Source organism: Mauremys mutica, chromosome 7 (genome assembly GCF_020497125.1).
Source record: "Mauremys mutica isolate MM-2020 ecotype Southern chromosome 7, ASM2049712v1, whole genome shotgun sequence".
In the NCBI taxonomy this organism is placed as follows: Eukaryota; Metazoa; Chordata; order Testudines; family Geoemydidae; genus Mauremys; species Mauremys mutica.
In genome coordinates, this window is record NC_059078.1 from 95,862,507 (window position 1) to 95,876,870 (window position 14,364).

Here is a 14,364-nt window from a genome sequence, read left to right on the forward strand (position 1 = left end):
TAGGCTGGGGAAGGCTATGCCTCCCCAGACAGCCCCGTGTGGCCCTGCCCATGCTCTCCCCTGAGGCTCCCTTTTGCTTGCCACTAGCTGGCCCTAGCCCAGGCAGGCTGCTCCTCTTCCGGAAAGCCTGCTGTGGCTGTGGCTAGGGCAGCCAGCCTGTAGCCGGGACTTGGGGTGGCTGGAGCCACCCAGAGCAGGGGGACCCACAGCTCTGGGGCTGCACCGCCCGGCGCTCCGGGGCTGAGGCCGCTTGTCGGTGCTTTGGGCAGAGGGGGAGCGCACCACCCGCCCGCCATTCTGGGGTTGGGGGCACTCAGGCTACCAGGGCGAGGGATCGGGGCCTCAGATGGAAGGGGCGGGCTGGGCCAGGGGCTAGCCTCCCTGAGAACCATGGCTCACCCACCACCCATGTTAACTCTTCTGGCTTTGTTACCTCCTTCCCAATATTGGAGAAGGACTTTTGTTTTTAATATGGGCCAGATGCTCTCCTCTGCTCCAAGTGTTTTTTTTTCTCACCAAAATTTGTCATGGGCGTCTGTGTGGCAGGAGGGTCCCAGAGCTTGGGCTGCAGCCTGAGTCTAAACATCTACACAGCAATTAAACAGTCCCTTGGTCTGCGCCCACATGCCCAAATCAGCTGGCATGGGCCAGCCGCGGGTTTTTAATTGCAGTGTAGAGGGCTATGTTGCCAGGGCTGAGAAGGGGATGCACCCTGCATGGATGTCCTGACCTCCACAGGATTCATATCAGGATTGTCTGTGGCTCTTCATGCCATTTGGGTGAATGTGATCATGAAATGATAGATTACATTATTCTAAGGAAAGGAAGGAAGGAGAGCAGCAGAATAAAGACAATGGACTTCACAAAAGCAGACTTTAACAAACTCAGAGAACTGATAGGTAAGGTCCCATGGGAAAAAAATCTAAGCAGAAAAGGAGTTCAGGAAAGCTGGCAGTTTCTCAAAGAGTTAATATTAAAGGCACAACAGCTAACTATCCCAATGTGAAGGAAAGATAACAAGAGGCCAGTATGGTTCTATCAGGAGCTCTTCAGTGACCTGAATATCAAATAGGTATCCTACTAAAAGTGGAAACAGACAACTTGCTAAGGAGGGAATACGGAAGAATAGCACAAGCATGTAGGAACTAAATTAGGAAAGCTAAAGTACAAAATGAGTTATATCTAGTGAGGGACATAAAAGGCAATGGAAAGAGGTTCTATAAATATATTAGGAACAAGAAAAAGATGAATGAAAATATAGGTTCTCTACTTAATGGGGAAGGTGAGCTAATAATAGATGACTTCAAGAAGGCTGATACGTTTAATGCCTATTTTGCTTCAATCTTCACTAAAGCCGCAAACTGTGACCAGATACTTAACACAATAAATATTAACAAACAGGTGGAAGGAACACAAAGTAAAACAGGAAAATACCAGGTTAAAGAACATTTAGATTTAGATTTGGCTAAATGTAAATGAATACATCAAGGAATAAAGAATATAGGCCGTACTTACATGATGGGGGAGTCTATCCGGGGAAACTGTGACACTGAAAAAAAATTGAGGCTCATGGTAGATAATCAGCTGAACATGAACTCCCTGAGTGATGTTGTAACCAAAAGGACTAATGCAATCCTTGGGTGCAGAAACAGAGGAATCTCGAGTAGTAGTGAATAGGTTATTTTGCCTCTGTATTTGGCACTGGTGCAACCACAGCTTGAATACTGTGTCCAATTCTGGTGTCCACAATTCAAGAAAGATATTGATAAATTGGAGAGGGATCAGAGAAGAGCCATGAGAATGACTAACAGATTAGAAAATTTGCTTTATAGAGACAGATTCAAGAAGCTCTATCTATTTAGCTTAAAAAAGAGAAGGTTAAGGGTTGACTTGATTACAGTTTACAAGTACTTACACATGGAGACAAATATTTGATAATGGGTTCTTCAGTCCAAAAGAAAAAAATATAACAGGATCAAATGGCTGGAAGTTGACATTAGACATGTTCAGACAGGAAGTAATTTTTTAATGGTAAGAATAATTAATCACCGGAACAATGTATTAAGTGTTGTGGCAGATGCTTTACCACTGGCAATTTTTAAATCAAGATTGGATGTTTTTTCTAAAAGATATGAAAATTCTAGGAATTATTTCCAGAAAATTCTATGGTTTGCGTTATACAGGAGGTCAGACTAGATAATTATAATGGTCTCTTCTGGCCTTGGAATCTATGAATCTAGTTAAATTAGATATTTTCAAGTCAGCAGGGCCTGATGAAATTTATCCTAGAATACTTAAGGAACCATCTGAAATAATCTCAGAACCATTAGCAATTATCTTTGAGAATCCATGGAGGATGGGTGAGGTCACAAAAGACTGAAGAAGGGCAGACATAGTACCTATCTTTTAAAAAAGGGAACAAAGAGGACCTGGGGAATTATAGGTATCCAGAAAGACAATAGAACAAATTATGAAACAATCAATTTGCAAGCACCTAGAGGATAACAGGATTACAAGGAATAGCCAACATGAATTTGTCAAGACTCAATCATGCCAAATCAACCTAATTTCCTTCTTTGACAGGGCTAATGGCCTAATGGATGGGGGTGGGGAGCTGTAGGTGTGATATGTTCATTTTAGCACGGCTTTTGACATAGTCCCACATGACATTCTCATAAGCAAACTAGAGATAAGTGGTCTAGATTAAATTACTATAAAGTGGGTGCAAAACTGGATGACAGACCATAATCAAAGAGTAGTTATAAATGGTTCTTGTCAAACTAGTGGGGTACTTGTCCTGTGTCCAATACTATTAAATATTTTCATAGACTAGAATTTGAAACTACTTTGACAAATTGGAGAATTGGTCTGATTTCAACAAGATTAAAGTAAAAAAAGACAAGCGCAAAATATTACATGTAAGAAGGAAAAATCAAAGGCACAGCTACAAAATAGGGAATAACTGGCTAGGCACTAATACTGCTGGAAAGGATCTGAGGGTTACAGTGGATGACAAATTGAATTAGAGTCAACAATGTTTTGCATTTGTGAAAGAGGCTAATATGATCCTGGGGTGTGTTAACAGGAGTGTTGTATGTAAGACACAGGAGATAAATGTCCTGCTCTATTCAGCACTGGTAAGCCCTCAGCTGGAGTACTGTGTCCAGCCAGGTGCCACACTTTAAGAAAATGTGGAGAAATTGGAATTAGTCTAGAGGTGAGCAACAAAAATGATAAAAGTTTTTTAAAAACCAGACCGGCGAGGAAAGGTTAAAAAAGCTGGGCATGTTTCGTTTCGAGGGGGAATAAAAGACAGGGGGTGGTCCTGACACCCAGTCCTCAAATATGTTAAGGGCCTTTATAAAGAGGACAGTGATCAATTGTTCTCCATGACCATGTCCACTGAGGGTAGAACCAAAAGTAATGGGCTAAATCTGCAGCAAGGGAGATTTAGATTAGAGATTAGGAAAAAAATTTCTAACTATATGGATAGTTAAGCACTGGAAAAGGCTTCCAAGGGAGGTTGTAGAATAATCCCCATGACTGGAGGTTTTAAGAACAGGTTGGTCAAACACCTGTCAGGGATGATCTAGGTTTACATGGTTCTGCCTGAGCACAGGGGGCTGGACTAGACGACCTCGGGAGGTCTCTTCCAATCCTACAGTTCTATAATTTTAAACTCTGTATTTTCACCCTGTAACGGGTTGGACTCACCCCTGTGGCGCCTCCTGCTGGTTGTCCTCGGGAATTAGCTCTTTCCAGCCCTGGAGCGCCCTCTGCAGGCCGGTGATCCAACTGTTTGCTACTGGCCCCGTGTCCCTCCCAGGACCCCGGTGGTGCCCCTTTAACCTTTAACTGGGTTTCCCCTTCCCAGGGGAACCCCCTACTATCCCCACTTCGCCTCAGTAGTGGCTACTGCCCAGTCTCTATCTGGGCCCCGTTCGCTGGGGCAGACTGCAGTAGCCAGCACTCATCATCGGCAAAGGGGGTTTGGACCTGCTGCCTTTGCCTACCCCTAGGTTGCCCCCTGCAACCCCCAGTACCTTTTGCCCTGTGCTAGGCCACAGCCTGGAGTTTTCTAGGCTGGAGCTTCCCCAGCTCCTCAGCCTTTCCCCAGCCCTGCTTCACCCTAGGTACCTTGTCTAGCTCCCTGCAGCCAGGCCCTTCTCTCTCCGAAGGCAGAGAGAGACTGTCTGGGCTCCTGGCTCATAGCCTTTTATAGGGGCCAGCTGTGGCCTGATTGGGGAAGTGGCCGCAGCTGGGCCACACCCCAATCAACCCAGCTTTGAGAGCAGAAGCTCTCAAGTCCTGCCAGGCCACTTTTAAACCCCTTCAGACCAGGAGCAGGGGTCCACCCTGCTACACACCCTTTAATGTGTTTTTCCACAAACGTGGATAATTTTGATGGCTGTAAGTTAGAGATGGGCAACGTTTACCAGAACTTGATTTTTCAATGACATTTTTCATCAGTGTTTGAAATTTCTATGAAACATATGGAACAAAATTTATGCACAAAATTACTTCCCACGTCTGACCAGCTCTAGATAAATAAATCATTCAGTTTTCAGAAGGTAAATCCGGAGTAACAGTATAAACAGTACAGTAATCTGTGAACTGACCTGCAATGGGTGGACTCACTAGATAAGGGAGTGCATGAAGAAAATACACTACCCCTAGGGCTGATGATAAGGAAGCAGTTCCCACTACATCTGCTGTCACAACAGGGATCAGTGTAACGTAGGCTCCATCAAAATACCCAAAGGTAAATGAGAATGGCACAAGCATAGGGAAACTTTGAAGAACAGGAAGGAAAAGACAACAGAGGCCATCCATTCCCACGGCAAAGAGGTAGCAAACATAGCGGTACTTCTTCAGACACCTGCAGATTTTAAAAAGAGGAAGGATAAGTCAATCATGTGTACTTCCTCTCTGTTTCTGTTCACTTCCAGACCTATTAGTTTACCATATGCAATTAACATATGGTTGAGTCCTGGGATATTTTCTGTGTTAACCTGTTCCCTGTCTTTTCTATGCTGCACAGTTTTAATGTCTGGCTTACCACACAGCTTTCCAAGTGCAAAACCCAGCCAGTGAGGGCTCTAACACTGTGCTGGATTGACAAACCTGGATAGTGAAGTTCTCTATCTACCTGTAGAACACACAGTAGAGACAGCAGTGTGAGCTTCCATACACTATGCACATGCCTTAGTTTTCTTGGGGACCACCCTGGGTGGGGTGAGGATAGTTCAACCTCCAGGCCCATTCAACCCTTGGTCTCTGTTTTAAAACTTTGTCTGAATAACATATACAGTAACTCCTCACTTAAAGTCGTCCCTGTTAACATTGTTTCGTTGTTACATTGCTGATCAATTAGAGAACATTCTCGTTTAAAGTTGCACAATGCTCCCTTATTACGTTGTTTGGCAGCCGCCTGCTTTGTCCACTGCTTGCAGGAAGAGCAGCCCGTTGCAGCTAGCTGGTGGGGGCTTGGAACCAGGGTGGACTGGCAGCCCCCCTATCAGCTCCCTGCTCCCCTAAGTTCCCTGTGCAGCAGCCACCCAGCAGGCTAGCAAATGCTGGGCAGTTCAGCTGTCCCTCCCCATACCACTGCCATGTGCGGCTCCTGCCCTCTGCCTTGGAGCTGCTCCCGGGAGCCTCCTGCTTGCTGTGCAGGGAAGGGGAGGGTGTGCTAATGTCAGGGTGTCTCCCCCCACACTTACCCCATCTCCATAGAGCAGGTGGGGACATGACAGGGCTCAGGACAGAGGGAGCTTGCTAGCAGCAGCTGCTGTCTCAACTTGCTGATCCACTTAAAAAGGCAATGTACTTAGAGTGGGGTCAGTGTACTTAAAGGGGCAATGCACATCTCTCTCACACACAGAGTGTGTGTCTCTGTCTGCCATGCTGTCTCCCCTCCCTCCATTTGTGCTGTCTTGTAGAGTGTGAGAGGCTACATTAACAACAATGTGTTAACCCTTGAGGACTCAGCCAAGTGCTAGTTCATCATTCAGCACTAAGGCATTCCCCTGAGAAATATTCCACCCTCTGACTCCACCACCTCAACCAAGCTTCACAATCAGATATGGAGATATACCTATCTCATAGAACTGGAAGGGACTCTGAAAGGTCATCAAGCCTCCTGCCTTCACTAGCAGGACCAAGTACTGATTTTGCCCTAGATCTCTAAGTGGCTCCTTCAAGGGCTGAACTCACAACCCTGGGTTTAGCAGGCCAGTGCTCAAACCACTGAGCTATCCCTCCCCGTCATTGCTATATACAGTATTAAATTGTTTGTTTAAAACTTATACTGTATATATAATATAGTCTTTTGTCTGGTGAAAAAAATTTCCCTGGAACCTAACACCCACTTTCCCACATTTACATTAATTCTTATGGGGAAATTGGATTCGCTTAACATTGTTTCGCTTAAAGTCACATTTTTCAGGAACATAACTACAACGTTAAGCAAGGAGTTACTGTACTCCTCTGTATTTATAACTAAGATCACTAAGACTGTTCCTAATATTTTGCAAAAATAAGACAAATGTCCTTATTCCCTCTTCTCTCTTTTACTGGTGTAAATCAGGACTGATGCAATGGAGTTAAAAGTGGTGTAAGTGAGAGAAGAATCAAATCCACAATTCGCATTGACTCAAATATCCAGTGTACTGAATAAGTATGATGACTGAAAGAATAAGTATGACGACCTTTAGAATAGCCTACTGCCACACTCACCTGATCTTCGCCACCAGTATTATAGACATTGCATACAACAAAATGTCACAATAGAGTAAAGGTAGCAAAACACGGCTAAGCACTAAAACCTCAGGAAATGCAGAAGTTAGGATTCACATACAACCTTAACTCTGCCCTTTTGTGTTTATGCATTACAATAGAGTGCCAGATCCTTCATCCCTTTTGTGCCACGACAGCAGCACAAATGAGACAGAAAGGCAGAAGTAGTAGATCACATCCTCTACAGAGCTGGCACGGAGGGCAATGCTTAATATACACTGAACATTGAGCTGCATTTACACTATAGACAACAGCAACTTTGGACAAATGTTATTCATTTCTAAAAATGAAAATTAAAAGTATAAGTTAACTCAAAGATGAAAACTAAGGTAAAAAATGAGCATTTCTGAAAATTGTATAAATACCATAAATTGAGCTGATCTACTGGAAAAATAACGCAAGCTATTGTAATGTCCTCAAAATGTACGCTAGCAAGCATTCCACCTGGCTATCCCACATGCAAAGGCTTATAACTAGTTTGCGGTCTGTCGTTACCTTCTGTCTGTCAACCATCCAAAGGTGATATTACCAACGATATCGATGACACCAAGTATGGACATAAGGAAGGCAGCCTGCTGATGACTCACACCAACACTCAAAGCATAAGGCACTAGGTAGACAAAAAGAGGGCTACAGCCATATGCCATAAATAAAACAGACACTGCTAGCACCATGAAGTCTGAAATCAGGAAGAAGTTGTATTCTTGCCAGGAGCAGCAGCATAGACATTCATGAGACCATGCTTTGAATAAAGGTGAACAGCTAGACAATTGCTTTAAGTCTTGCTTCTGTGCTTCTGAGACATACTCCTGTTCAAGAAACTCAGGAGGGTGTTTATGGTCCTCCTTAAGAGTAATAGGCCTCATCAGGGCACCACAGACACAGAGATTTAAAACAAAACCGCCCAAGATGAGTAAGGCTCCACGCCAGGAAAATTGTTCAATCAAGAGTTGGACCACAGGGGCCAGAATGAAGGTACCGATTCCGCTCCCTGACATGGCTATTCCATAAGCCAGTGCTTTCTTTTTGTTGAAATATTTTCCCACCATTGCTATGGCTGGAGAATAACAAAGTGCAAATCCAAGTCCTAGGGAAAAAAGCAGAATGAAGGTTGTTTAATACTGAATACAAGTAACAGGATACATTAAATTAAACCAAGTAACCCACTCCCATCAGCACTAATAATGAAGAGGCCCTTTGTGGATTATCACATTTTGCAATTTAGTGAATATGGGATAAAAACATGAAGAAAAAAACAGGGATGCCGAGTCAAACAAATATAGTTGAACCTCACTAATCTGTACCAATGCAGAGGCTCAGTGAGGATTGATGAGCTTTGCATATGAACACGTACTCAGGCTAGATAGGAGCACAGTATCATCAGCCAGTTATTAGTAGCCTGGCCCTGTACCCAGGCATCTCTGAGTGCCAGGGGATGGAGGGACCTCCCATTTAGATTGTGGGATTGCATCAGGTACATTGCTCGGTGTTACACTCAGTTACAAACCCAAATATCTATTTTCAGGGCAGATTTGTGTGTTTGCAGATCTCTGAAGGATGGCATAGGGAATTTCTCTCTACTGTAAAATGTCCTACAAGAAACTTTCTTTGACAAGATGAAGAAATTCTGCATTTCAACTGGCTGGAGTTCTGTGCAGTTTTAAATCCCCTGGGAAAGTCCTTATTCAAGGTGCTGTGACCACTTTCAGAACCAAGGTTAAAAAGGCTCAGAACAAGATGCCATTCCTATTTAGTAGATTAATTAGATTCATTTGGGCAGGGAACAATTTCATGGATTTTGCTACAGAGCTTCAAGGACAGATGCACAAGAATCAGATGTTAGTATCAGTGCTGGCATTTCTGCAGGGATTTCTGAATCAGACACAGAAACTTATTCCAGGCTGGCATTTTGAAATAAATGGCACCCTCAGTTACACAGGTACCTCTCCCATTGCCTTTGGCAGAAAGCACAAGCTTGGGAGATTCTCAGGATGTAGCAGGCTATCAGTGTTGACCTGAAACACTCCATCCTGCTAACAGGTGCTGACTCTGCTGGGAGAGGGCTGAATGGATTAAATTGACACACTGAGACCAGCAGCTTGTTACCTCACCAAGAGAGGTCTTGAGTGTCTTGAGGCAGGACCTGTGGCTTTTGGGGGGAAGGTTTGAATGGAACTTTATGTTCCCTCATTGTTTATTTCTTTGTGAAGAAAGCCAAACCCCAGGAAGGGCACTGAATTTTGACACTACAAAGCTAGTGTTGTTCTCAACTGCCCTCTAAGGGTACGTCTACACTACGGGATTATTCCGAATTTACATAAACCGGTTTTGCAAAACAGATTGTATAAAATCGAGTGTGCGCGGCCACACTAAACACATTAAATCGGTGGTGTGCGTCCATGGTCTGAGGCTAGCGTCGATTTCTGGAGCGTTGCACTGTGGGTAGCTATCCCGTAGCTATCCCATAGTTCCCGCAGCCTCCCCCACCCCTTGGCATTTCCGGGTTGAGATCCCAGTGCCTGATGGGGCAAAAATCATTGTCGCGGGTGGTTCTGGGTACAGCCTCACCCCTCCCTCCCTGAAAGCAGCAGACAACCGTTTCGCGCCTTTTTTGCTTGGTGAACTGTGCAGACGCCATAGCACAGCAAGCATGGACCCTGCTCAGCTCAATACTGCAATCGTGGATGTTTTAAACACCTCGCGCACTCTCGTGCAGTATATGGTGAACCAGGACTTTCAAACCGAGGCTAGGAGGAGGCGGATACGGCAGCGCGGCGATGACAGTGATGAGGACGTAGACACAGAATTCTCTCAAACCGCGGGCCCCCGCGCTTTGGAGATCCTGATGGTAATGGGGCAGATTCTATCCATTGAATGCCGATTTTGGGCCCGGGAAACAAGCACTGACTGGTGGGACCGCATTGTGTTGCAGGTGTGGGACGATTCCCAGTGGCTGCGAAACTTTCGCATGCGTAAGGGCACTTTCATGGAACTTTGTGACTTGCTTGCCCCTGCCCTGAAACGCCAGAATACCAAGATGAGAGCAGCCCTCACAGTAGAGAAGCGAGTGGCGATAGCCCTGTGGAAGCTTGCAACGCCAGACAGCTACCGGGCAGTCGGGAATCAATTTGGAGTTGGAAAATCTACTGTGGGGGCTGCTGTGATGCAAGTAGCCAAAGCAATCACTAAGCTGCTGCTACGAAAGGTTGTGACTCTAGGAAACGTGCAGGCCATAGTGGATGGCTTTGCTGCACTGGGATTCCCTAACTGTGGGGGGGCGATAGATGGAACCCATATCCCTATCTTGGCACCGGAGCGCCAGGGCACCCAGTACGTAAACCGGAAGGGGTACTTTTCAATGGTGCTGCAAGCACTGGTGGATCACAAGGGACGTTTCACAAACATCCACGTGGGATGGCCAGGGAGGGTTCATGACGCTCGCGTATTCAGAAGCACTACTCTGTTTAAACGGCTGCAGCAAGGGAATTACTTCCCAGACCAGAAAATAACAGTTGGGGATGTTGAAATGCCTGTCGTTATCCTGGGGGACCCAGCCTACCCCTTGATGCCATGGCTCATGAAGCCATACACAGGCAGCCTGGACAGTGGTCAGGATCTGTTCAATTACAGGCTGAGCAAGTGCAGAATGGTGGTGGAATGTGCATTTGGCCGTTTAAAGGCGCGCTGGCGGACATTACTGACTCGCTCAGACCTCAGCCAAACCAATGTCCCCTATGTTATTGCTGCTTGCTGTATTCTCCACAATCTCTGTGAGAGTAAGGGGGAGACCTTTATGGCGGGGTGGGAGGCTGAGGCAAATCACCTGGCCGCTGATTACGCGCAGCCAGACACCAGGGAGATTAGAAGAGCACACCAGGAAGCGGTGCGCATCAGAGAAGCTTTGAAAACGAGCTTCATCAATGGCCAGGGTACAGTGTGACTGCTGTGTTTGTTGATGAACACCCAACCCCCTTGATTGACTCATTCCCTGTAAGCAACTCACCCTCCCCATTCGAGTACAGCTTACTTATGCAAATAAAGTCACTCTCGTTTAAAAACCATGAATTCTTTATTAATTCATTATAAACAGAGGGAGAGAAGTAAGGGTGTGGTTTGGGAGGAGGATAGGAAGGATGGAGAAGGCCATTAAAAAAAATTCACATTAACGACAGCCTTCTGGTTGGGCTGTCCAGGGGGATGGAGTGGGCGGGTGCACGGAGCCTCCCCCCACGCGTTCTTACACGTCTGGGTGAGGAGGATATGGAACATGGTGAGGGTTGAGGGTGGTTATACAGGGGCTGCAGCGGCACTCTGTGATCCTGCTGCCATTCCTGAAGCTCCACCAGACCCCGGAGCATGTCAGTTTGATCACGCAGCAGCCCCAGAGTTGCATCCCGCCACCGCTGATTTTCCTGCCAGTCTTCCTGCCGCCACCTCTCATCTCGGGTGTCTCTCCTGTCCTCACGTTCACTGGCATCTTTCCTGTAATTTGATACCACGTCCTTCCACTCATTCAGATGAGCTCTTTCATTGCGTGTAACTTCCATAATATCCGAGAACATTTCATCTCTCGTCTTCTTTTTCCTCCGCCTTATCTGTGCTAGCCTTTGGGATGGAGGAGGGATGCTTGAAAAATTTGCAGCTGCATGAGGGAGAGAAATATTTAAAAAGATACATTTTACAGAACAATGGTTATACTCTTTCACAGTGAACAGCACTATTCACCTTACATAGCACATGTGATTTCCCTACAAGGTCGCATTTTTCATCTTAATAGTGAGTGCCTGCAGCTCTGGAGTTACAGATCTCACAGACACAGGTCCAGGCATCAAAATTCAGCTTGCATGCGGCCATGGTAAGCCACTGTCTTTCGGCTTCTGCAGTGATTTACCCCTCCCCCCAATGCATGGCTAATACCACGCTAGCTCCCTGCTAATCAACACCCTTCCCACCCCCCCACCCACTGCGTGGCTGGTAGCTTGGGGAAGCCCCGCTGACCAAACACAAAAAAGATCATCGGCATTTCATTCCTCCCCTCCCCCCGCTTGGCTACGTGGAGGAAAGGATTTTTTTTTAAGCTGCTGCAGTCCACGAACCCAGTAGGAAAATGGCCATCCCACTTACTTAAATTCCTGATTTTTAACCAGGTTATCCTGAACGATATCACTTTGCTGAGGATAACACAGCGAGATAAAGAACGGATGCTTCTTGAATGCCAGCAATCACCGGGACCATACGCTGCTATGCTTTGCCATGCAATGATACCTGATTACTTGCTACATGCATGGTGTGGTAAAGTGTCCTACCATGGTGGGCGGAACAAGGCTGCCTTGCCCAGAAACCTTCTGCAAAGGCTTCTGGAGTACCTACAGGAGTGCTTCATCGAGATGTCCCTGGAGGATTTCCTCTCAATCCCCGGACATGTTAACAAACTTTTCTAAGTAACTATACTGTCTGCGAATGCATCCCAAGTCCTCAGGGCAAATCAATCATTAAAAAAGGCTTGCTTAAAAAACAATGTTTGCTATTTACAAAGGTACACTCACCAGAGGTCCCTTCCATGGCGTCATTGTCTGGGATAGTTGCTTGGGAGGGCTGGGAGGAGGGTAATTCAGTCAGGGTGATAAAAAGCTCCTGGCTGCTGGGGCTCACGTAGTGCTGTGTGCTCTCTGCTAGGTCGTCCTCCTCTTCTTCATCTTCATCTTCCCCGTCTGCATAATCCTCAGCCATGGCAGAGATTACAACCCCCACCTCGGAATCCACGGTCAGGGGTGGGGTACTTGTGGCGCAGCCCCCTAAAATTGCATGCAGCTCAGCATAGAAGCGGCATGTTTTTCGACCTGCCCCAGACCTTCCGTTTGCTTCTTTGGTTTTCTGGTAGGCTTGTCTGAGCTCCTTAACTTTCACTCTGCACTGCACTGAGTCCCTGCTGTGGCCTTTATCCGTCATAGCCTTAGAAATTCTTTCAAATACTTTTTCATTTCGTCTTTTGGAATGCAGTTCTGTTAGCACTGAATCCTCTCCCCATATAGCGATCAGATCCAGTACCTCCCATGCAGTCCATGCTGGGGCTCTTTTTCGATTCTCAGGAGACTGCATTGTTACCTGTGCAGATGAGCTGTGCGTGGTCACCTGTGCTGATGAGCTCTCCACGCTGGGGAAGCAGGAAATGAATTTCAAAAGTTCGTGGGGCTTTTCCTGTCTACCTGGCCAGTGCATCCGAGTTCAGAATGCTGTCCAGAGCGGTCAGTGGTGCACTGTGGGATACCGCCCGGAGGCCAATACCGTCGATTTGCGGCCACACTAACCCTATTCCGATATGTTAATCCCGATATTAGCGCTACTCCTCTCGTCGGGGAGGAGTACAGAAACCGATTTAAAGAGCCATTAAAATCGATATAAGGTGCCTCCTAGTGTGGACGGGTGTGGCGTTAAATCGGTTTTACGCTCCTAAAACCGATTTAAACACCTAGTGTAGACCAGGCCTAGATTACAGGTCAGCTCACTGCATCAGCACTACCAGCCTTTTACTATTAGTTCATTTCTTCCCTACTCACTCCCTGCAGACTAAATTCACTGCTTGTGAAATGGACTGTCTACAACTTAATGTACACTGCTTCATTGCTTCTCTTCCTCAATATTCATAACCGCTCTCATAAAGAAAGCCTCAGTGCCGTAGGCGGGTATGTGACATGGTGCTGTGGTTTACAAAGGACCTTTTTATTTGTTATGAACACATCAGACAAGGATTAACATTGTAATGCAGGAGCAACACACACTGTAACAAGGAATTTTTTTTTCTTAGCAAATAAGCTGTTGGCAGCACACAAAGTATAGTAATTCTACCAACTTGCTACTCAACGGCAGGGGACCAAGTACAAGGCTTATATCACCGTGGCTACCGTGGCAGTTTTAATGAGGCAGGAATTTCAGTATAACTATTGCAACCTCTCCCTTTCTTTAGTGTACATGCAACTATACAAAAACAGGACAAACTGAGGGTATTCTTTTAACACAGTGGCTGAACTCAAAGGGAGGATGCATTAGGATAATGCATTCAACAGGAGATTTGTGCTTCTTAACAATGTAGAGCATGCAGAAATAAGCCATGCAATGGTGACTTAAGAAATTGATGCAATGACTCCCTCGTTTATTTATTAATCATTTACCTTGATTTAAATAATTTAAAAAATCACCAATGCAAAGCTGTGTGTGTCTTGACCTATAATTTATATTACAACAAAACTCTGACAGCATTACACCAAAAGGAACCCTGCCAGCCAGTAACCTACCAACAAACAAACAAGCAAACAATCCTCTTTCCCACCCTCTTATCATCTGAGAAGTTTACCCTCAGCCACACAACTGTTGAACAGATGACTTTTGCTGTGTGCTAGGCTGGTCACCAAAACTGGGGTTATTTCAGATCAGGAGCAAATGCCAGAGGCCTGGAGCCCTCCCACATAATTCTCTGCAAGCTGGTCATTCTTTCATAACAAGGGGGTTCCAGCTTGAAAGCCTCTACTGACTGCAGCTGGGGCAGTGTCAGTGGGACAGTGGTGAGCTCTC

General features: G+C 45.8%; 1 protein-coding gene across 1 annotated transcript in view; it reads right to left on the reverse strand.

The window, feature by feature from the left end:
• SLC16A12 (solute carrier family 16 member 12) overlaps window positions 1-14,364 on the reverse strand; it is a 58,116-nt gene that overhangs the window by 2,730 nt on the left and 41,022 nt on the right. Inside the window, exons 6-7 of the mRNA XM_045024909.1 lie at window positions 7,291-7,882; window positions 4,620-4,879 (exon numbers count right to left, since the gene is read on the reverse strand). Coding sequence (XP_044880844.1) covers window positions 4,620-4,879; window positions 7,291-7,882 — 852 coding nt within the window. The remainder of the gene's footprint in view (window positions 1-4,619; window positions 4,880-7,290; window positions 7,883-14,364) is intronic.